Source organism: Zootoca vivipara, chromosome 11, assembly GCF_965207765.1.
Source record: "Zootoca vivipara chromosome 11, rZooViv2.hap1.1, whole genome shotgun sequence".
NCBI classification, from domain to species: Eukaryota; Metazoa; Chordata; class Lepidosauria; order Squamata; family Lacertidae; genus Zootoca; species Zootoca vivipara.
The window spans coordinates 7,706,939-7,729,630 of NC_142594.1; the positions used below are offsets into that span (position 1 = coordinate 7,706,939).

The 22,692-nt window shown below is 43.2% G+C and overlaps 1 protein-coding gene across 7 annotated transcripts in view; it reads left to right on the forward strand.

Annotated features, from left to right (window-relative positions):
- PDE1C (phosphodiesterase 1C) overlaps positions 1-22,692 on the forward strand; it is a 300,153-nt gene that overhangs the window by 46,421 nt on the left and 231,040 nt on the right. For 2 of the 7 annotated variants that reach the window (XM_035129012.3, XM_088653443.1), the window contains exon 1: positions 16,442-16,646. The exons of 4 other annotated variants lie outside the window; for them this stretch is intronic. In XM_035129012.3, the coding sequence (XP_034984903.3) occupies positions 16,562-16,646 (85 nt within the window). In that variant the 5' untranslated portion in view covers positions 16,442-16,561. Of the gene's footprint in view, positions 1-16,399; positions 16,647-22,692 lie in introns of those variants that run through there. One more of the 7 variants, XR_004693428.3, reaches the window with a different exon arrangement.

Consider the following 22,692-nt stretch of genomic DNA (forward strand, 5'->3'; position numbering starts at 1 on the left):
TGCCATACAGTGTTTGTTCTACATTTCATAGAATCATAGACAAACAAAAACAAACAAACAAACAAACAAAAAAGGACCCAGGTTTTAACAGCGGAGACAATAGGTTTTAACAGGGAGACAAGCTGTAGCTGAGGAAACACCATCAAAGCATTCCTGACAGATGGCTGTCAAGCGTCTGCTTAAAGACCTCCAAAGAAGGAGACTCCACCACACTCCTTGGCAGCAAATTCCACTGCTGAACAGCTCTTACTGTCAGGAAGTTCTTCCTAATGTTTAGGTGGAATCTCCTTTCTTGTAGTTTGAATCCATTGCTCCGTGTCCGCTTCTCTGGAGCAGCAGAAAACAACATTTCTCCCTCCTCTATATGGCTTCATTTAATATATTTGAACATGGCTATCATATCACCCCTTAACTTTCTCTTCTCCAGGCTAAACATGCCCAGCTCCCTAAGCCGTTCCTCATAAGGCATCGTTTCCAGGCCTTTGACCATTTTGCAAGGGGTCATTCCTTTACTGTGGAAGCACCTGAGCTCTGGAACACTAGACTGTTTCGGATGTTTGCTGAAAACCTTTCTGTTACTGCAAAATGATATTGTTACATTTGTTTTAAACATTTTATTACCGTAATTTTATCTTTGTTTTCAATTATTGTTTTATGCATTTATTTTTTATTGGCATGTTCATTTTAGTCACCTTTTGCTTATAAATGAGTTTGCTTGTACACCAATTGGATAATGTTTTTTTTGAGCAAGCAGTTTATACGTTTCCTAAACAAAGGCTGAGCATCAATCTCTGGTTTGGCAACCCGGCAGTAGCAGTCGTAGCTGACTGCCATCGGTTCCCCAATTGAGAAGCCTTCCGAGGTTCCGTTTGCTGAAGGCCCAGGGATGGGAAACCAGTGAGATGCTGTTGGATTCCAACTCCTGTCAACCCCAGTTAGTACAGCCAATGGGCAGGGATGATGAGCGATGAAGCAACAGAGTCAACGTAATGTCCAACACTCTCCCCCAAATACAGATCCCAAAATACCACTGAGACCAGTGGGTCTTCCTCCGAGGAAAGTGTGTAGAGGATTGCAGCTTAATAATAATAATAATAATAATAATAATAATAATAATAATAAATTTGTTCCCTGCCCATCTGGCTGGGCCCTCCCCAGCCACTCTGGGCGGCTTCCAAGAAAGATTTAAAATACATTAAAATGTCACACATTAAAAACTTCCCTGAACAGGGCTGCCTTCAGATGCCTTCTAATGGGCTAGCTGTGGCTAGCCAGATGCCTCTGAGATTTTTATTTATTTCTTTAGCAAGATGTAAATACCGCTTGATTAAAAAATACCTCTAAGAGCACGGTGGCACCAGCTCTCTCCCATTTCAAGGAGAAACAGATATATATTCGTCCCTGAAAAGCAGAATATTGCTCCTCTGAAATGAAACTTCAGCTGTGTGTGCTTCTTGGCTGCATGAAAAGACTTCTAATTCCCCTTCCCTCAGTGCCTATCAATTTCATGTGAACACGGTGACCTAAATTCCTAAATGGAGAGGTGGGTGTGTCAGGCAGTGGTGGGAGTTTCGCTGTTCACACTTTCCCCTTTTATTTTTCTGTCTGGACAGATTTCTAACCTCCTTTTTAAAGAAATAAACAACCACAGCCGCTTAGCTCTCATCATTTGAGAACATTCAGGGAGATGAATGAGTTGGCTTGGCAACGAAGGAGCATCAGGAGGTTGGGGAACCACTGATCGTGCTGCTTGGTGGCTGGCTCGCTTCGTAGCAAGTCACACAAATATGATATAATTTTAGTTTCTTGGCTGCCGCTGTGGCTACGCATTGATTATGAGCAGGGAAGGAAGTAAAGAAAGTTTTCAAATCATTGGTACAACTCATGAAGTCTGAGCAGGGGGAGAAAATACCCGATATGGATTGCTAAGTTCACCACCCTTGATATTTTCCCATTTCTTGATATATTTATTCTCTGTCAATGTTTGATTGAATACGCATGCAGTAACGGGACTACAGTTGCTCACAGCTGCTGGTCTCCCTCTGCCCTGTTCAGGTCAAGGCACGGAGGAGCTTCTGTGCATACAAATGGTACAAATACAATTTTTACCTCCATGAAAATGGACTTTGCTGATTCACACCAATTTGACACCCACTCACACTGCCCAGATACCCTTCTGTGTGCTCAGTGGTTCTTTCTGCAAGAGGTCAGCCCATCGAGAACAGCCATTGCTTTCTTTCTTTTGAAAATGCCTAGGCTGCTCCTCAGCCGCAAATGGATTTCAGGGTGGTTTACAATGAAATTTAAAATAACAAATGTATTATAAAATGAACCAACAGTGTTATACAGTTAAGAGGAATAAATCACCCAGCCAGCTAAACATACACTAATCTACAATGCCTGGGCAAATAAAAAGGTTTTAATCTGTTAACAAAAAGAAAAAGAAAAACAGCATTGTAGTCTCTATTATGGGGCTGGGCAATTGGCCCAATTTCATATGGGCAGTGAAGAGGGGAAATAAGTTGACAGAAAGAGAGAAAGAGAGGAAAAAATGGGTGGCAGAGAGAGAGAGAGATTGGTGTGGTGTCTACTCATTGTGTCATGTGCACCCCCCAAGGGAACATGACTGTCAAGAAGAAGAAGAAGAAGAAGAAGAAGAAGAAAATAATAATAATAATAATAATAATAATAATAATAATAATAATAATAATTTTTTATTGTTTATACCCCGCCCATCTGGCTGGGTTTCCCCAGCCACTCTCGGTGGCTGCTTCCAACAGAAAAATGAAATAAAATAATCTATTAAACATTTAAAGCCTCCCTAAACAGGGCTGCCTTCAGATGTCTTCTAAAAATCTGGTGGGAGGGCGTTCCACAGGGCAGGCGCCACCACCGAGAAGGCCCTCTGCCTGGTTTCCTGCAACTTGGCTTCTCGCAACGAGGGAACCACCAGAAGGCCCTCGGCGCTGGACCTCAGTGTCCGGGCAGAATAATGGGGGTGGAGACGCTCCTTCAGGTATACTGGACCGAGGCCATTTAGGGCCATTTAGGCCATTTAGAAAAAACCTCTTCCATCACTACCCTACCCTGTAGCATCTGGGATGTTATATGTGGTCAGTCAAAGGGATAGTGACCATGTAATCTAATCAGCATGTTGCCAGAAGCAACGTGAAGAACCCCTCACACCAGTTTCCCTGCCATAAAGCCTTCTTACCTTTCAGCTGTTGTTGGGGCATGGGGACTGCTTCCTTTGTTTCCGTAGCAGTGATAATCCCAACCAAACTGGAGTGGCAAAGTAAACTGTTAGAATTCGCTGAGCAGGGAAATTGAGAGGACATACTGATTTATTAAAGAATGGGACATGCATAAAAAAATATCTTAAGGAACATTGTAATAATACAACATCAATGGCAGGCCTTGAAGGACCTCTGTGGTACAGTCAAAATTCATAGGATAACAAGTCATTAATGAAAATTAATAAATGAAAATGGAAAGTGCGCTCAAAGAAATAAGGTGGTAGATGCATGATGGAGTGACGGAAAGTCGTTACAGATGTAAGAAGAAGTTGATGTATACCACTGTATTCTGCTCTGGTCAGACCTCACCTGGAGTACTGTGTCCAGTTCTGGGCACCACAGTTCAAGAAGGATACTGACAAGCTGGAACGTGTCCAGAGGAGGGCAACCAAAATGGTCAAAGGCCTGGAAACAATGCCTTATGAGGAACGGCTTAGGGAACTGGGTATGTTTAGCCTGGAGAAGAGAAGGTTAAGGGGTGATATGATAGCCATGTTCAAATATATTAAAGGATGCCATATAGGGGAGGGAGAAAGATTGTTTTCTGCTGCTCCAGAGAAGCGGACATGGAGCAATGGATTCAAACTACAAGAAAGAAGATTCCACCTAAACATTAGGAAGAACTTCCTGACAATAAGAGCTGTTTGACAGTGGAATTTGCTGCCAAGGAGTGTGGTGGAGTCTCCTTCTTTGGAGGTCTTAAAGCAGAGGCTTGACAGCCATATGTCAAGAATGCTTTGATGGTGTTTCCTGCTTGGCAGGGGGTTGGACTGGATGTCCCTTGTAGTCTCTTCCAACTCTATGATTCTATGATTCTATGATTTGATGTAAGATTTTTTATTGTTATTTCTGGATGAATTTTTGTCTGTCTTTTAATTTCAACAAAGCATTTGTGGAAAGCAATAATAATGATAACAAAAATAGTAGTGATTGCCCTTGAAATTTGAAAATGCACCTGCCCCTTGATGAAATGAAGAGAAGGAAACCCACAGCCACAGTTGCTTAGCTCTAGCTGACCATAGCTATTTATCAGCCAAAGTCCTTACATTCTGGCAGCAGTCCTTTGTAAATCAGTGTACCCACTTTTTTGCCTTGTCAACATATGAGTTGCTACAGTTGACTCTCCCTGCCCTTCAAGATCCACCGCCCTTTCCTTACAGGCTGGGAATTCACGGCAGATGCATCTTGTTACCTGTGTGGATGAATGCTGAGGCCCCAAATGTCATGTTTCTTCTAATAACTACATACCTGTAACACATCTTTCACCCAATAGCCTATGCCTCCTCTTGGCTTTTAAATCAGAGGAGCAAAGGAGAGGGTGGTGTGAAAGAATTTCACCTGCAACGGATGGAACTGAGTCTTCAGCAATGTGTCAATGGGGAAGGGTGTCCAGCAGTAATTATTGGTGTCACAAGCAGACCTTTGTTTTTGCTTGTGAAATGCTTGTTTGGGGGGGGGGCAAGCAGTTGTGCGACTGCTTGCATTGTCTGTCATTCTGATTCCAGGCTCAGTTGGTTGGTGCTTGCCTCCCAAATACCCTCTTTCCCCCTTTTTAAGGGGAAAGTCATAAAGTAAGCCATGGCAGGGTTTTTAAGCATTTGAGAAATAGAAGACATACCCCGAAAATAAGCCATACTTCCGCGCCGCGGAAACCAACCCCCACAGGCACCTCAACTCACAGAGTCACTCCATGCGGCCGGCAGTGCAGAAGCGCGATCAGCTGCGAAGCGGCGCTCCAAGAGCTGATCACGCTCCCGCCTTGCTGGCTGCATCCCCGCGCTCCGCCTTCTCGTCCACTGCCGTCCCTGCCGCTTCCGTGCTTGCCGCCACCGCTGGGCTCACTGCTTCTTCCTTGCCTGGCCCGGCCAAGGAGCTTGAAGCGCCCTGCAGCGGCGGGCGGAGCACCTGAGCCAGCAGCCTCCGCCTGGCCCGGCCAAGGACGCCTGCCGCCCCGCCACCCGGAACCGGTGGCTGCTGCAGCGCCGAGCACTCAAGAGAGCCCAGCAGCGCCCTGAGCCGTAAAAACCGTACTGGTAATAAAAAAAAATAAGACATCCCACCGAAAGTAAGCCATCCTGGTTTTTTTTGGGAGGAAAAAAGTTATAAGACGGTGTCTTAAAAAAAGGGGAAACACGGGTACCTAGGAGAATGCATTCTCCCACATAACACCACCTGCATCGTATGAAGAGCGACAGGTACCATTTGGTTCAGCATCCCCTCATTCCCCACCTGTTATCTGATCAGGGCCTTTGCAATCGTAGTTCCCACTTGATGAAACACTTTTCCCCAAGGGTGCTGTTCATGCGGTTTATCTTTTGTCTAATCATGGAAGACTGCGGTCGAAGCTGACATTCTTTGGCTGGTGCTAATTGAGCTGTATTCTGCTGCTGGAGATCAAGCTGGGTTTTTCTTAAAAACTGTTTCTCAGATACAGCTGGGTGCCCCCCCCACATTTGAGCATTTTTGCAAATCAACTACTGTACCGTATTTTTCCCATGTTTAAGACGCCCCCATGTATAAAATGCCTCCTATTTTGCCTACCTAGACAGCATCTTAAAAAGCAGAGACATCACCTTGCCTACAAAGGTCCGTATAGTTAAAGCTATGGTTTTCCCAGTAGTGATGTATGGAAGTGAGAGCTGGACCATAAAGAAGGCTGATCGCCAAAGAATTTATGCTTTTGAATTACGGTGCTGGAGGAGACTCTTGAGAGTCCCATGGACTGCAAGAAGATCAAACCTATCCATTCTTAAGGAAATCAGCCCTGAGTGCTCACTGGAAGGACAGATCGTGAAGCTGAGGCTCCAATACTTTGGCCACCTCGTGAGAAGAGAAGACTCCCTGGAAAAGACCCTGATGTTGGGAAAGATTGAAGGCACTAGGAGAAGGGGACGACAGAGGACGAGATGGTTGGACAGTGTTCTCGAAGCATGAACATGAGTTTGACCAAACTGCGGGAGGCAGTGCAAGACAGGAGTGCCTGGCGTGCTATGGTCCATGGGGTCACGAAGAGTCGGACATGACTAAATGACTAAACAACAACAACAACATTTTGGGGGACTCCAAATTAAGAAAACACCCCTCATCACTACCCGTGTATAAGACGAGCCCCAATTTAAACCTATTTTTTTTGGTAAAAAAAAAACCCCACTTAGTCTTATACATGGAAAAATATGGTACTCCACTCCCTTGATTAGAATTAAGCGTTGCATTTTGGAACAGTTTGAATGGTCAGAAGGGCCTTTTTGTTTGTTCAGCAATAGAGGCTGTCTTGACTAGTGCATTTCATAGCTCCGGAACCTGATAAAAAGGGTAGACTGAGCTTGATTATTATTTCCTCTCTTCAAGCAGGTATGATTTTAAAGTGAATCAAGAGTCCCAAAGGCAGTAAAATGATCATCCTGCCTGGATAGCACACAGGCAGCCTACATGTTGCATTCATTGCTAATCTAGTTCCAGGCTTGGTTAGTAAACCTTTTGGCTCCATCCTTGGGTTTGGTATTATTATTATTATTATTATTATTATTATTATTATTATTATTATTATCATTATTTCTATATGTTTCTTTACAATATAATGAGGAAAAATCCCTAAGATTTTTGTTTCTTTGGAAATTAAGGGAGCATCTTGCTTTCTGATGTGAGTATTTTTATGGGGGATGAACAAAGGGGTTTGATGCAACTCATGAGACCCTTTTGGTAGATATTCTGTTGATCTCGCCAGAATGTTTGTTGTGATGAAATTCCAAGAACACAACAAAAGTTTAGCAGCAGGAAGTCAAGGAAGGAGCGATGAGGACGCAGAGTTCCAAGAGGGAGGGCAAGGTATTCTATTACTTGTCAGAAAAATAAATTACTAACATGTTACAAAAACACCTGGAGTGTGTAAAACACTCTGTATCTTATTTGATGTAATAAAGGAGCACAGGAAGGGCTGATATTGGGAGAATCCAATAAGGAAACCCTCAAACAATACTGTACCCACTGATTCCACATAGGCAGAAGATAAATGTTTGATAGACCATGCCCATTTTTTATTTTTTATTTATTTAAAGATTGGTTAGCAGATGATTGCTAATAATAATAATAATAATAATAATAATAATAATAATAATATATTTATTTATACCCCGTCCATCTGGCTGGGTTTCCCCAGCCACTCTGGGTGGCTTCCAACAGAAAAATAAAACACAGTGATCTATTAAAAGCCTCCCTAAACAGGGCTGCCTTCAGATGTCCTCTAAAAGTCTGGTAGTTGTTTTTCTCTTTGACATCTGGTGGGAGGGCGTTCCACAGGGCGGGCGCCACTACCGAGAAGGCCCTCTGCCTAGTTCCCTGCAACTTGGCTTCTTGCAATGAGGGAACCGCCAGAAGGCCCTCGGTGCTGGACCTCAGTGTCCGGGCAGAATGACGGAGGTGGAGACGCTCCTTCAGGTATACTGGACCGAGGCCATTTAGGGCTTTAAAGGTCAGCACCAACACTTTGAACTGTGCTCGGAAACGTACTGTAAGAAGTTCAGAGTGGATACACACGAAACATTATCTAGCTTCGTACTGATCCAGAGAACTGAAATAGGGTTCTGTGGGTAGGTGGCAAAAAGGAACATAACATCCATTGTGTGGGAGTCATTTCAAACTTGCCTGTAGACCATGTGACAAGGTTTTGCAGGCTCTGACATTATGGTTTTGTTGAGTTTCAACTTATACTCTCGCAAGTTGCCTCAAAAGGATTTATATCCTTAAAAGTAGGATATACAGTGACAATTCTGAATCGAGGAAACCATGACTTCTTGCAGTGAATGTGAGACACGCACCTCATTTTATTGCCCCTTTCACTAATTCAAGTTTCAGCTCAGTCACAATGAGGGTGGGATGGGACTGCTTAACAGGCCACATAAAGCTCTAAGGGATCGTTCTTTGTAAATCAGGTACATATTAGAATACTTCTCTAGCCACTCTTCTGTATCTCCCCCTTTAGAAAATAAACGAGCACCTTGCCTGCACATTTCTGTATCTGCGACAGAAAATATTATTTTTCTCTTTCAGCTCAAGAGATTTCCCATTAGATTTCAAGAGAACACGTGTTTTGCTTCTGGTGCTTCTGAGTCACACTGAGTACTCCTTGAAGTAGAATGGCAACACTTAAAATCTGGTTGATCTACCAATAGCAATTCAGTTCCTAAGAATTTGGAAATGTCCAAAAGGCTTTTGCGAGGAAATGAATTTGGCTTGACTCAAGCATATCTGAAAGCTGCCAATAATTTATTTCTTATTTAATGAAAGCAATATATATATATATATATATATATATATATATATATATATATATGAATACATATGAATATATGAATATATATATGAAAGCCAATGATCTGGAAACATTAAGGTGGTTCACAGCTATAAATAAAACAGTACCCACCACTTAATAAAGACCTACATATGGGTCCTGAAGACCTAAGTAAGTACATAAGTTTTCAATAAGCACTGAAAGCAGATTACTGTGAGTAAATCAAATATCTGAGGGGATGGGAGCCACAGCAGAGAAGGCGGCTCCCCTAGTCACTGAAAAATGGACACCTGCAAATTGTGATCTAACTGGAAGGGCCTCTGATCTGTAATAAAACCCAGTCTCTGAAGCTTTGCAGAGAGATTGGGATTCTTGTATCCATGGCAATTGGTTAGCTCTGTCAGGTAGCAGGAAAACAATTACCGTACTTTTCCGCGCATAAGACTAGGGTTTTTGTTTTTTTTTTACTTTAGAATAAGGTTAAAAATCTGGGGGCGTCTTTTTGCATATGCCCATTTTCTAAATTTGGGGTCCCCAAAAGGAGGGGGCGTCTTATACACGGGGGCATCTTATACACAAAAAATATGGTAAATCTGCATTTGTGGGATTTGATTTGAAGAAGGGAATGTATTCTCATTGGTAGAACACACGCTTTGTTGTGCAGAAGGGAGGTACAGCTAAACAGATCAAGTAGCAGGCAATGTCAAAGATTCCCAGATCCTAGAGAACAATTTCCAGTCTGAGTTAAACATAGACATATGTGTATGGCAACTTTTTATGTTTACCACTCAGGCCCTCTGTTCTGTAGGACCACCCAGGGCATTCAGAGGTATATTCAGGGTCTGCATTTGGGGCAGAAGGCCAGGGACCCCACTCTGCACAATGTGCACAAGGGTCCCCCAAATTCACCAGGGTTGGCATGGCATATTTTGAAGTATATTTTGAAGTGATAGATATTATCATCTAAAGACGGCCTCCTCACAGGGCCTAGCCAGGGGTGTGGGTGGCGCTGTGGTCTAAACCACTGAGCCTCTTGGGGTTGCCGATCAGAAGGTCAGCTGTTCAAATCCATGCGACGGGGTGAGCTCCCGTTGCTCTGTCCCAGCTCTTGCCAACCTAGCAGTTTGAAAGCATGCCAGTGCAAGTAGATAAATAGGTACTGCTGTGGCGGCAAGGTAAACAGCAATTCTGTGCACTCTGGTTTCCATCACGGTGTTCCATTGCACCAGAAGCAGTTTAGTCCTGCTGCCTACATGAACTGGAAAGCTGTCTGTTGACAAACGCTGGCTCCCTTGGCTGAAAGTCGCCTTTGACTGGACTTAATCGTCCAGTGGGTCCCTCCCAGGGCCATTAAGACAAGCACTCTCCCCTCACAGGCCATTAAACCCAGAGTCTAAAATGATCTGAATATACCACCGAGGGGCATTGGCTCTTGTACATAAATTTGTAGATTGTCCTTTTCAAAGCAAGCGCCTTCCCTTCCTTATTCAGTGAAAAGGAACACTGGCAATTATTCTTTTCTTCTTACCCAGTGGGCAAAGCAAACGTAATGTTGAATGTAGCCTAATGGAAAACGGGTACTTGGTTCTTGCCCAAGGAGGGCCTGCTGTGTTGAGTTAAGGCCTGTATCTTCCCTGTCCAAATCCAACAATAATCTTTGGAGCTGGCATCAGAGTAGTGCCTGTATTCATCTGGCAGAATAGGGAATTGACTTAGCTCTTGGCTGATTTCAGCCCATCATGAATTAGTGGGTTCTTAAATATGACAATGATGTGGCTGACAATTCAGACATGGAACGGAATGAAATGCCTTGGTTGGAATCCACCCCATCATTAATTTTAATCTCTCCTTCCCATTTGCCATATCCCCCACCTCCCATCTCACGCCGTTATGAATTAAACGGGTGACTGCACCAAGTGAAAAATATGAAGTGACAGAAGCAACAGGCACCTCTCTGGGCTCGGTGGAATGCTTGATTAGCACTTGGCATGGAAGAAAATGGTCAGCTTTGGAGTAAGGAAAAGGAAAGCAAACTTAAAACAGCTGAGCATTAGGGGAAAAAACAACATTGTATTGCCTCCTGGCTATTCTGTGTAAAACCAAATACCACTGAAGTAGAATTCATTTTTCCTGATGAAGTCATCCTAACATCCAGATGGTGTGTTTCTAGGGGAGGGGAAAGACTCTCAGAATCTCTCAGGCATGGATCTCACAGTTGCCATAACCAATCTGAAAAGGGTGATCACATTAGCTATCTAAAATTATCATAGCATAATTACAGGGATTTCAGCTCATCTTTCCTGAGGAGCTCTTCCCCATTTTAAGGTTTATTCATGTCTAAGGACATTTTGGAGAGCTTAAGGCATGAGGTTTGATTCCAGAAGTTGACAGGATTAATTTTATAGGGAAATGTAATCCCTTGATGAATCACCCTGGTTATGAATTCTTCTAAAATGTCTCTCTCACACTTAGATACACACACACACACACACACACACACACACAGAGAGAGAGAGAGAGAGAGAGAGAGAGAGAGAGAGAGAGAGAGAGAGAGAGAGAGATACAACCACGTTAAGTATACTGTTAGTGTTCCATGGAAAAATCACAATGGGGACTGCCACCAGTCATTTTGAGGTAACGTTTACTAGCTAACATTGATGGTGTGCATTTGCTTTAGGGTGCATAAATGGTATTACCTTCTAGTCATGCAGAATATCCCTAAGCCTCCTGTACCGATTGGGATCAACTGACCAGTTAGAATCAGAATGGTAAAACTGTGATCTCTATTGCCAATCTGAACAGACATCACAGGAGGATACAATGGTTGATGATAGCAAACACTGTTGAATGGAATCAGCAGGGTCACCTTCCTGTGTCCCTCTCCTGGTCATTCTAGGTCATCCTGATAGTTGATCAAAGTGGTCTCAGTGCCAATACTGGGCTGGAACTCTGATTAAAATAGGCCTAGAAAATTGGTTTCATCCAAGAGAACCTGGGTCTGATTCTAGAACCTTTCTCAGGAATAGGGCATTTGCTACTGCTCTGTAGTTATTCAAACCTTCAGTGCCCATGGAAGGTTTCTTCTGGAGAAGCCTCACCACAGCCAGTGTAAGGCAACACATGACCATTCCCTTTCACAACAAGGCATTTATTACCTCTTTGGCCCAACCAAGCTATTCCCTCCCTGATAGATTTTGAAAGCAATGGAGGCCAAGGACCCAGCACACAAGTGGGCCCATTAACCCAACCTAGGACCTTCCCACATCCTCAAGCCACATAAAATGAAATTCATCTATCAGTATCACACCAGACAGCATTCCAGACATCTCCACAGATTCACTGGCTATAACTCTGGAACCTAAATCACGATGGATACAAGTGATTTCAACCTCAAAATGATTTGCAAACTAGCCACAGTGAGCCACTGATCTTCTTCTTCTTTGGCGATCACTCGTATCCGAGTAATATTGTCTTCCATGAACACAGTTTTAACAATGGGTCCGTAAGTGACTGTGGAGGCCAATTCTGGATCCGCACATCCTTCCACAGTGGGGACATTGGTTTCCGGTTGGGAGTTGATTATGGTGTGGATTTGCCAAGCGTGCCTTCCTCTTAGCATGTTTCTCCCTTGCTTCCTGAGATTGAGTGTCTTCAAAGCCCATGACACCTTTGATAAAGGCTGTTCTTCAACTGGAGTTATTCAACTGGAGTGCTCACATGCCAGTGTTTCCCAGTTGTCAGTGTTTATACTACATTTTTTAGATTAGCCTTGAGACAGTCTTTAAACCTCTTTTGTTGACCACCAGCATTACGCTTTCCATTTTTAAGTTCGGAATAGAGTAGTTGCTTTGGAAGACGATCATCAGGCATCCGCACAACATGACCAGTCCAACGAAGTTGGTGTTGAAGAATCATTGCTTCAACACTGGTGATCTTTGCTTCTTCCAGTACACTGATACAGTGGTGCCTCGCTTAACGAATGCCCTGCTTAACGAAATTTCCGCTTAACGAAAGGATTTTTCGAGCGGAGGTTACCTCGCTAGATGAATGCGTTTTACGAAAAATTCGTCTAGCGAATCGCGGTTTCCCATAGGAATGCATTGAAATTCAATTAATGCGTCCCTATGGGCAAAAATAAAAAAAATAAAAAAATCAATGCATTCTTATGGGATTCGCTAGACGAATTTTTCGCTATAAGAAAAGACCCGTGGAACGAATTAATTTCGTCTAGCGAGGCACCACTGTATTAGTTTGCCTGTCTTCCCAAGTGATGTGTAAAAATTTTTGGAGACACCGTTGATGGAATCTTTTGAGGAGCTGGAGCTGGCGTTTATAAGTGGTCCATGTTTCACAAGCATATAGTAATGTTGGTAGTACATTAGCTTTATAAACAAGCATTTTGGTTTCCCTGCGAATGTCCCAGTCCTCAAATACTCTGCACTTCAATCGGGAGAAAGCCGCACTCGTAGAGCTCAGGCGATGCTGGATTTTGGCATCAATGTTGGCCCTTGTGGAAAGGTAACTGCCTAGGTAGGAGAAGTGATCAACATTTTCCAATGTTACACCACTGAGTTGGATTTGTGGCGCTCCAGAGAGGTTGTTTTGTACTTGTTGGTGCAGCACTTTGGTTTTTTGGAGGTTGAGTGATAGACCAAGCTTTTCGTAAGCTTCTGCAAAGATGTTTAGGATGGTTTGGAGGTCATCCACAGTGAGCCACTGATAGTTCCAGTATTGTGGGAGGGCTGTTGGCAGGTGCTAATGCGCCTCATTTTGAGATAGGTCTAGGGTCAAGTCAGTAACACCTATTTCCGAGTGGGTGATGTTTGCATTTTGAGTCTCCCTCCTTCCCCACTCAAACGTCATTAGCGCCACTAATTAAATGGCCTCTACATCTAAATTAGGGGTGTGAATGGAATGCATTTGCTTTAGGGTTTTGGAAAATGGGCTGGTAGATCTTTCATTCCTTTGACCCTCCCTCTCCAGAACACCAAACTATCCCCTGCTTGTGATGACTTATACATACCTTCCCCTGCTTCCTTTACCCAGATGCATCCTGACTCTGACACATGCATTCTCAAATCTCAGGATCCTGAAGAAAAAGCCCCCATCTAGCACACGCTACCACCTGCTATGCACACTGTGTTATGTGCCTATGAATTTTTTCCGTGATCTGACCAGGTCACCATTCCCCAGCAGCTCTTGTCTCTCACCAAGAAGGTGACATACACACGGTCCTGAGTGTTTCTCTTTCACACCCAGGAATCGATCCCACCAACAATCAGACCCTCACCCTAGTGTCTCCCTAGGGGAGTAATATTGTGCTTGTGTCCTCCTGGACATCCCTGGTTGGCCACTGCAGGAAACAGCATGCTGATCGACATAGATTTTTGGTCTGATCCATTAGGCCTCTTCTTTTAACATTAAGTCTTTTGCTATAACACATCCTCCTCCCTCTGTAAATTCAATTAAAACAGCCCTCCTTCATCTTGGGCAATTAAATTTCTGCATGAATTTAGTGTACTGTTGATAGGCAACATGATTACACCTTGCATTTATTAAGCTGCTACATTGTCTTCCATCTCAAAGGATCCATCCACATGAAGCATTGTGTGATGCTAAAGGGCAGCCACGGGGCATTTAGCAGTGAAATTACCTAAGATTTAAGAGCACAGTTTAAAGAATGTGTCCTGAGAGAAACCACTGAGATAAGGAAAGTGAATTTGCTTTGGAGCTGTGGGACCTGAGCCAGCTAGGGGAAGGGAGAGATGTTGTTCGGACTCAGCAGAAAATAACTAGATGGAACCAGCAACCAGCATAAAATCAAGTTTAGACTACGTATTCTGTACTTTGCATATTCTGAGGCAAGTTTGTTTCATGGCTTCTTTTTTATGAAGTGGTAAATTCACTGTTTAGGTGACCTAGAAAACCACTTACAAAAAAAGAAGAAAAAAAGAGAGCCAGAGAAGGAGAGCAAGGGCAGCACTTTAAAACAGCCTCATTCTTTGCATCTTTCAAAAGATACTTAATGTCGTAGAACACCCACTGTGCTGAAGTTACTGCAGGTTTACAGATGGGTGAATTGAGGGGCACGTGTTTAATGACAAGGCTCAGGTTGTGCTTTATTTATAGAGAAAGGTATTTTTTTATAAGGTGCCATGCTGCCCTTATAATTTAAGATGGAGAATTATGGGTAACATGTTCAGAAGCTGTAGTGGGTGCAGAAAATTGTACCGTAACTCTTGGCTGGGTTGTCACTATTGCCTTCTTTGCAAGTGCAATTCAACCCTTCTAAAACCATTATTTGGGGAGACCCCACAACATTTGTGTGGATCACATCATTCCATACTGTCCCACTATGCATTCCTTTCTTCTTCTTCTTTTAATTGTCTCTTCGCAATCTCCTATGTGCAAGACCTCAATAAATTCTCACAAGAAACCCAAAGGCAAGATTTGGATGTGGAGGGAAGGTTGTTGACCTGGGCAGATTTTTTTCTATAGCTGAAGTGGGCAATGTGAACATGAAGGAGAATCACCCTACTAAATAGTGTAGGATGAAAAGGTCACTGAGTAAGGGAAAGTTACCACCTCATGAAATGGGGTGGGCAGGATGCTCATATTAATTGGGATGGCTCAAAGGCCTAACAGGTACCGTATCTTGGGTGATGAAACCAGGGCAATTTTGGGGGTTGTAATCATATTTCACAGCTCTTTTCCTTGTGAAAGAGTGGTTAAGGGTGACTAAGGTTAAATGCAGAACATGAGGTCTTCTGTTCTGGTCCCACGGGTCATAATGGGGTCAGTGCAGCAAGGCAGGCCAGTCATTACAGCACCAAGGAGAGCTCCTAATATGACTCTTCCTCCAGCAATGTCTGGGTCAAGCCTGAAGCATTTTAGACCTTCACATCCAGAACCTCTTCTCATGTCCCACTCCTCCCGGAACCTGGTACTCTATCCCTCCATGAATGTATGCCAAACAAGCTGCCTGCATTGGCTCACAAGATCTGTAGAATGTGATGTCCTTAGAGATGAGTGTGGTGGTGCTGGACCCAGGGACTGCAGTATCTGGTCCAGGCATGGACACCTTTCACATCTCAGTCCTGGTGAGTCTCTGGTTCATTGGGGGTGCTCAGGTCCAGAGGATGTCAGCTCCTCTGTCAGCACCGCAGCCTCCGTATCTGGATTGCAGGGTCCTGACACTCTTAGACCTTTTAAGGATTTGAATTGAAGATCGGGAAAGGGATGCCTAGGGAAATTCTAGGATGGAAATAAAGGACGCTTCTCACTGTCTGGATCTGGTCACCATGTCACGAGGATCCTGTGACCCAAAAAATCACAGGCTTGGGGCACATGGCAAAAGTGGGGTGGGGAGGGAAGTTTCCATTTTTACCTACTTTCCTTTAACACATACATTCAGAAACTTTATCTGGAGACCTTTAGGCAAGTGAAGAGAACTTGTTTATACCGGGTCCAAAGGGGGTCTAGAAACTCCTTGCCAAGGTACAGTCAGGAGCCGATTAGGCTGCAAATCTTCTAAGATCCCTTGGGGGGAGGCTTATAGAGGCTATGATTCCCACAATCTGCTTCTATCCCAGTTCCATACTGTTGTGCCTAGAGCTCCTCCACATTTCTGCGACATGCACCGTTGATTTGTTTGGCTCAGCAGTGTTACACTAATTGCTGCTGGATTTCAGATCCCAGCGTCTCTAACTAGTGGTTAAAACCTCTGAGTAGGTATGTCAGTAACATGCTGCTGTGACATTCTTAGGGGGTGGAGAATTACTGCTGGGCATGTCTCTCTCTCTCTCTTGGATCCAGCATTGTGCATTCAGAGATGCATGAAGTCAGTGGTGAGTGCTGCCGAAGGGAGAGATTCAAGGGCAACTAATTGCCTGCTTAGAGAAGCTCTCATCCCACAAGGGGAGAATTGTTGCTGCTGCTGCTGCTCTTGCTGCCTAGAACACTCACTGGCAGCATCGTCATGACAGAGGCAAGCAGCAGAAAAGAAGGATTTAAAAAATGCCGGAGTGCCACCTTCAGCATTGATGGCTATAGCTTCACAATTGGTGAGCTCCTTTGTGTGGGTGTTTCTTCTTCTTCTTCTTCTTCTTCTTCTTCTTCTTCTTCTTCTTCTTCTTCTTCTTCTTCTTCTTCTTCTTCTTCTTCTTCTTCTTCTTCTTCTTCTTCTTCTTCTTCTTCTTTTGTCTCAAGTAGGAAACAGGGGTGGGTGAGGGGGCTTGTCCAAGATGCCTCTTGGAAGATGCTGCTGCCCTGCTGTAACTTTTGCTTTGCTCTGTCCCTCTTGCCGCTTTGTTGGCTTTCTTTTAATCAAGAAAGGTGCATTGCCCTGAACCACCATGCTTTTGCAATGTTTTTGGCATTACTTTGGCAAGAGGTATACAGAACTTTTGTTTCGTTGGCAGCCCTTATCTCAGGAAAGCCTGTGTTTTGGGGATTACATATTTTCAACTTGCTTGCTGCATTTCCTTCCTACAAGCTCAGGAGCACAGAAGCTGTGTGTGTGTGTGTGTGTGTGTGTGTGTGTGTGTGTGTGTGTGTGTGTATAGTTTCTTTGTTTTTCCTTACTTGGGAGTTTTAAGTAGGTAACTAAGCTTCTGTAAACCCATGGTCACTGACACAGCAAACCAAATCTTTCCCGAAATTGCCCTTGTACCACGTAAACAGAAATGAAGTGGACCTGGAAATGGAAAGAGGAGACACACAAATCACACCCATTCTCCTTGGTCCCTGCTGTAAACAGTGGCTCATTTCTAAAAAAGAGGTTACTGTGGAAAACATGCCTTCTGCTTGCCCCTGATCCTAAAGATGTGGAGGCTGGTTGTGGTTACTCAAGTGCTGGGAGACACCCTGTACAATCTCAGATGAAAGTTGATCTTGGTGATCATTGACAAAAAGGGGTCCAGAACTGAGAACGTGCCTCTAAAGTGGACTGAGCCCTTTAAACCTAAGACCACTTTGTCCCACTCTGTCTTTTTGATGTTTGGGGGCGGGGGGAGCAGAATTGCTCTGAGCCACAGGTTCTTGCTCCTTCCTGCTTTCTTTTTCCTTATCAGACTGCACAGTACCGGTAGTTAGACTCCTAGGGTGAACTAAGCAGGCTGTTCTTTTGAAATTTCATATCTGACTGAACTCCACTATGCAAATCTCTGCAAATCTTAACAAAGCAAGCTATCTTGCTGACTTTAGTTTTAGTTTGCAATCCGAGTGGCCTATTTATGAAGAACAAATTCACTTTTATGCCTTCTCCTATATCTAATGGCCAGCTGCTGATTGTGTTGTGCTTGTTCTTTGCTGCTGTGGATTGATGTTGATGTAAATAGCACAAGAGCTTCAGGCTAGATGGAGAGCTTAAAGGTTCTTGGTGGCATGCAAGAACTTTTGTCATGGTCTTTCTGCTATCTTACATGCTGCATTCTACAGCTGTTAAAAATGATGCTTTCTGTGGGAGTCACTTGAACATCAGAACATGTGCTTTTTTTGGGGGGGGGGGAATTGTTGCAGCTGCATGGAATTGACAGTTTCTTACTCATGTAGGAATCTGAGGATTAATATTGTGTGTGTGATCTTGAACTGAACACTAAGGCAACAAGCCTATACACAATTTAAAAAATTCCTTCCAGTAGCACCTTAGAGACCAACTAAGTTTGTTATTGGTATGAGCTTTTGTGTGCATGCACACTTCTTCAGATACGTAAGCGATAATAAAACAGACACCAGGAGTCATTGGTCCACCAATTAGGTATCTGAAGAAGTGTGCATGCACACGGAAGCTCATACCAATAACAAACTTAGTTGGTCTCTAAGGTGCTACTGGAAGGAATTTTTTAGTTTCGACTACGGCAGAACAACACGGCTACTTACCTGTAACTAATCCTATACACACTTACCTAAGAATAAACTCCATTGAAAACAGTAGGACTTACTTTTGAGTATGGGTTACGCTGTAAATAGGGGTTATACGTCAAAAACTAGATGGTCCAAGATAAATGATGTTCCTTCAAACATGATGTATTAGGATGACTAAAGTGACATGTTTATAATTGCATTATTTTGGCGTTTCTATTTTGGGGCTGTTGAGGTAGCCATGGGGCATGGCTTTCAGCACATTTAGACTCCACTGATTTCAAGAAACAGGGGGAGTCAAGCCTGTGCCTACGGTAATTCTCATATTAAAACCAAGGATATGTGCTGTCTGATGCCCTCTGTGTTTACTCAAAAAGTACGCACCTTTAAACTAAGGTGTGATTTACTCTCAAGAGTGTGCACATAAGATTGGAACCCTAACAGCACATTCCTGTGCAATTTGACCCAGATGCAAGGCCCGTTGTGTTCACAATGTGTCTTACCTCTCAGGTATGTATGCGCACATGATTACAGTCCAAAGTGCTTAATTTTGGCTAGATCATGCCCATGGTTAAATTATTATTATTCTTAAAAGACATTTTATTAAATTTTCCAATTAAACACATTTAAACAATAACCAAACAAACAACCACAAACACAACATAAACATAACAAACACAATTTTTTTCTTCTAACCATCTTATCAATTATTACAATTTTCTTTGCTCTGCTGAGCTTTGACTTCCCTCCCTCCCTCCAATCGGTTTCCCCCCCCCCTGTCCCTTCCTGTCTTGCAGTTTCTTTATTCCTTCTATTTAAAGTCAATTCGTAGGATTTATTTCAGTCCTGCAAGGGTCTTTAAACTTCTACAGTTGTTCCCCATATAATCCACAAATTTACTCCAATCCTTCTGGAACCTTGACTCTCCCTGGTTTCGGATCCTGCTAGTCAGTCCTGCTAATTCCGCATAGTCCATCATTTTTGTCTGCCACTCTTCAATCGTCGGTAACTCCTGAGTTTTCCATTTTTGGGCTAACAAAGTCCTAGCCGCGGTTGTCGCATACATAAATAATACTTGATCCTCTTTCACAATCTCCTGTCCTATAAGTCCTAATAGAAAAGCTTCAGATTTTTTGGGAAAAGTATATTTAAGCATCTTTTTCAGTTCATTGTATATCATTTCCCAAAATCTTTTAACTTTTTCGCATGTCCACCACAGCCCATGGTTAAATTATTATTATATACAACCCACCCCAAGTATCTGCCTTTTTCTTAACACCCTCGTTGAGTGTGGTTGGAATATGTCCTTCAACTGATAAGGACTTTTGCTTGTCTGGCTGCAGGATAGAAAGGGTTGTGTGTGTGTGGGAGGGGGAATGAGCCTGCTGTGCAGAAGTAAAGTTTTCATTCATTGCTCTACACACTTTTTTACCTCTAGCCCCTGCCCATGTGCTTGCCAAAAGGGAAGGCTGTCTAAAGAATTCCCCCCATATCTGCTCTAACTGGATGCCCACCTCAGTTAGGATCAAGTCTTTGCGTGGGCTGTGCTGCCTTTATAGCATCGAGATCTTTGCCTGCCTGGCTGCCTGCCTCTTCTCATCCCTCTGAACTTTGCAGTCAGACAGCCCCAAGCAAGCTTGTCACATTCAAGTTGGAAGGAACTCTAGCGGATAAATTTAGCCGCTTGGAAGAGAATGCAAAACACAAGTGGGACGTTTATGCTTCCAAAAAGAAAATAATCATGAAGACTATGGGCCAGACTCACCCTTTCTCTAAAGTGCCCAAGATGGGTGTTTAATTCACAACAGCCTTGTGTGGCAAGCTTGTCAGAGGCAGCGACTTTGCCAAGGCCACTAGTGAGCTTTGTAGTTGGATAGCAGTATGAACTTGGCTTCTTGCATCCAGGGCTACCATGGCTTCTATGTTGCCAGTTTCTTTATAGCATCCCAGCTCAGCTGATTTCAGGGCCAGCCCTGTTATTTGGCAGATTGATGCAAGTGCTTCAGGGAGCAGCAGTGACTGCTGTGTAGAACACATAGTCTATCTTATGTCCCAGCGTGGGGAGTGGTCGTTGTGGAGAATCTTTTCCTGCCCTTTAAGCAGCACAATGTCTTGAGCAAGTCAGATTCATATGGGATGTTGAAGGACACCTGACAGCCATCTAGTCCAATCTCCTCAATGGAGGCAGACTTTTCCCAAGCACACATTTTTGCTGGTAGATTAAGCTTGGGTATCCTTAACTTTTGATACCTGGGTTGAAACAGGAGGCATACTTCACTTTAATTCTGAAATATCTCTTTCTACTTTCTCCATCACCTCCCAGAACAATAGACAAACATCCTTCTAGTTCAGACAATACACCGGTATGTTCACAAATGGGAAAGAGTGTGGGGTGAGGAGATATGGGAGGCAATTTCAGCAGCTGTACTTTCTAGCATGTAATCCTCATTTTCCTTGCTTACCTGTCTCTGTGGTGCTCTTTCCTGGCAACCCCCCCCCCCAGTTGCTGAAGCAGAGTAGGGTTGGGTTTGGGCCATTTGTGTCTCAAGGCGAGGTACCTTCTAGGGTTCTAGGAAGAAAAGTGTGAGTGATGTGCTGTTGTTCCTATGTGTGTTGTGAGGTTGGTCTGTACTACTACTATTACTACAGTAGTACCTCTACTTACGAATTTAATGCATTCCGAACGCACATCTGTAAGTCGAAAAAAAATGTAAGTCGAATCCCATAGGAATGCATTGGGAGAAAAAATTTGTAAGTTGAAGCAACCCTATCAAAAAATTCGTAAGTAGAAAAAAAACTGCATCCAAGATGGCGGACGGATTCGTAAGTAGAGTTATTCGTAAGTAGAGGTACCGCTGTACTAATAATAATTGTACCCTGCCCATCTGACTGGGTGGCTCCCAGCAAATACAAAAACATAATGAAACATTAAACATTAACAACATCCCTATAAAGGGCTGCCTTCAGATGTCTTCTAAAGGTTGTATAGTTACTTATCTCCTTGACATCTGCTGGGAGGGCATTCCACAGGGCAGGCGCCACTACCCAGAAGGCTGTCTGCCTGGTTCCCTGTAACCTCACTTCTCACAGTAAGGGAAACACCAGAAGGCCCTCGAAGCTGAACCTCAGTGTCTGGGCTGAACGACAGTGGTGGAGGCGATCCTTCAGGTAGAAAGGTCTGAGGCTGTTTAGGTCAGCACCAACCTTTGGAATTATGCTCAGAAATGTTCTGGGTGCCACTGTAAGTCTTTCAAGACTGGTGTTATATGGTCCCAGTTACCAGCCTGGCAGCCGCATTCTGGATTAGTTGTAGTTTCTGAGGCATCTTCAAAGGTAGCCCCACATAGAGTGCATTGCAGTGGTCCAAGCAAGGGTATGTACTACTCTGTCAAGACAGTGCACAGGCAGGTAGGGTCTCAGCTGGTTTACCAGGTGGAGCTTTGTGTGAAAAGTGTGCTTTTTCCTTCCTTCCCATCTTCAACGCCCCCTTGTGAACTCTTAAGTATGCATGACAGAAAGGCAGAAAGCTTTGTCCCCAAGCTCCATACCCTTCTCCTTGAGTTATGGTCACCCTGTTTTGGAGGTGTGCTGTGATTGGGTGATGAGTTGCATACTGTCCTGGATTCGGTCTTAGTGATGTGGATGAGACAGTTCTCTTTGGAATCCATGGCTAAAACAAAGACATACAAATAATGACAATTTAAAAATGCAAAATACACACAGAAAAAAAAGAAACAAATTCTCTTTAACTTTCTAGCCTCTAACACCTCCTGATTCTACCTGTGTAAAAGTATTTAATCATAGAAGTATTAATACTAAAACTTGTTTATGAAAACATTGTAACACACCTTCGCTTAACTTATGATTGATGGAAGTTTTGATTACCCATACAAAAATAAATTTAAACTGAAATTAAATCTTAACTGCACTCTTTTTGGTGCCTGCTAAAAGCATTTTTGTTTAGGCAAGTCCATCCAGAAATGTAGAATATTGATTTTATTTTATTTTTTGAGTGCTTCAAATAGTTGTTTTTAATCATTTTGGCTGATAATTTCATTTTTTTTGTTTTTGTAAACCTTTAAGGCTTTATTTTTATTAACAACCAAGTGACAAATAAATGTTGTAAAATAAATAAATAAATAAATAAATAAATAAATAAATATCATAACAAACCAAATCTTCTGGTACAAATTCTGAATATTTTATGCTTTACTTGCCTTCAGTTGTATTTTGGCAATTGTTCATGGG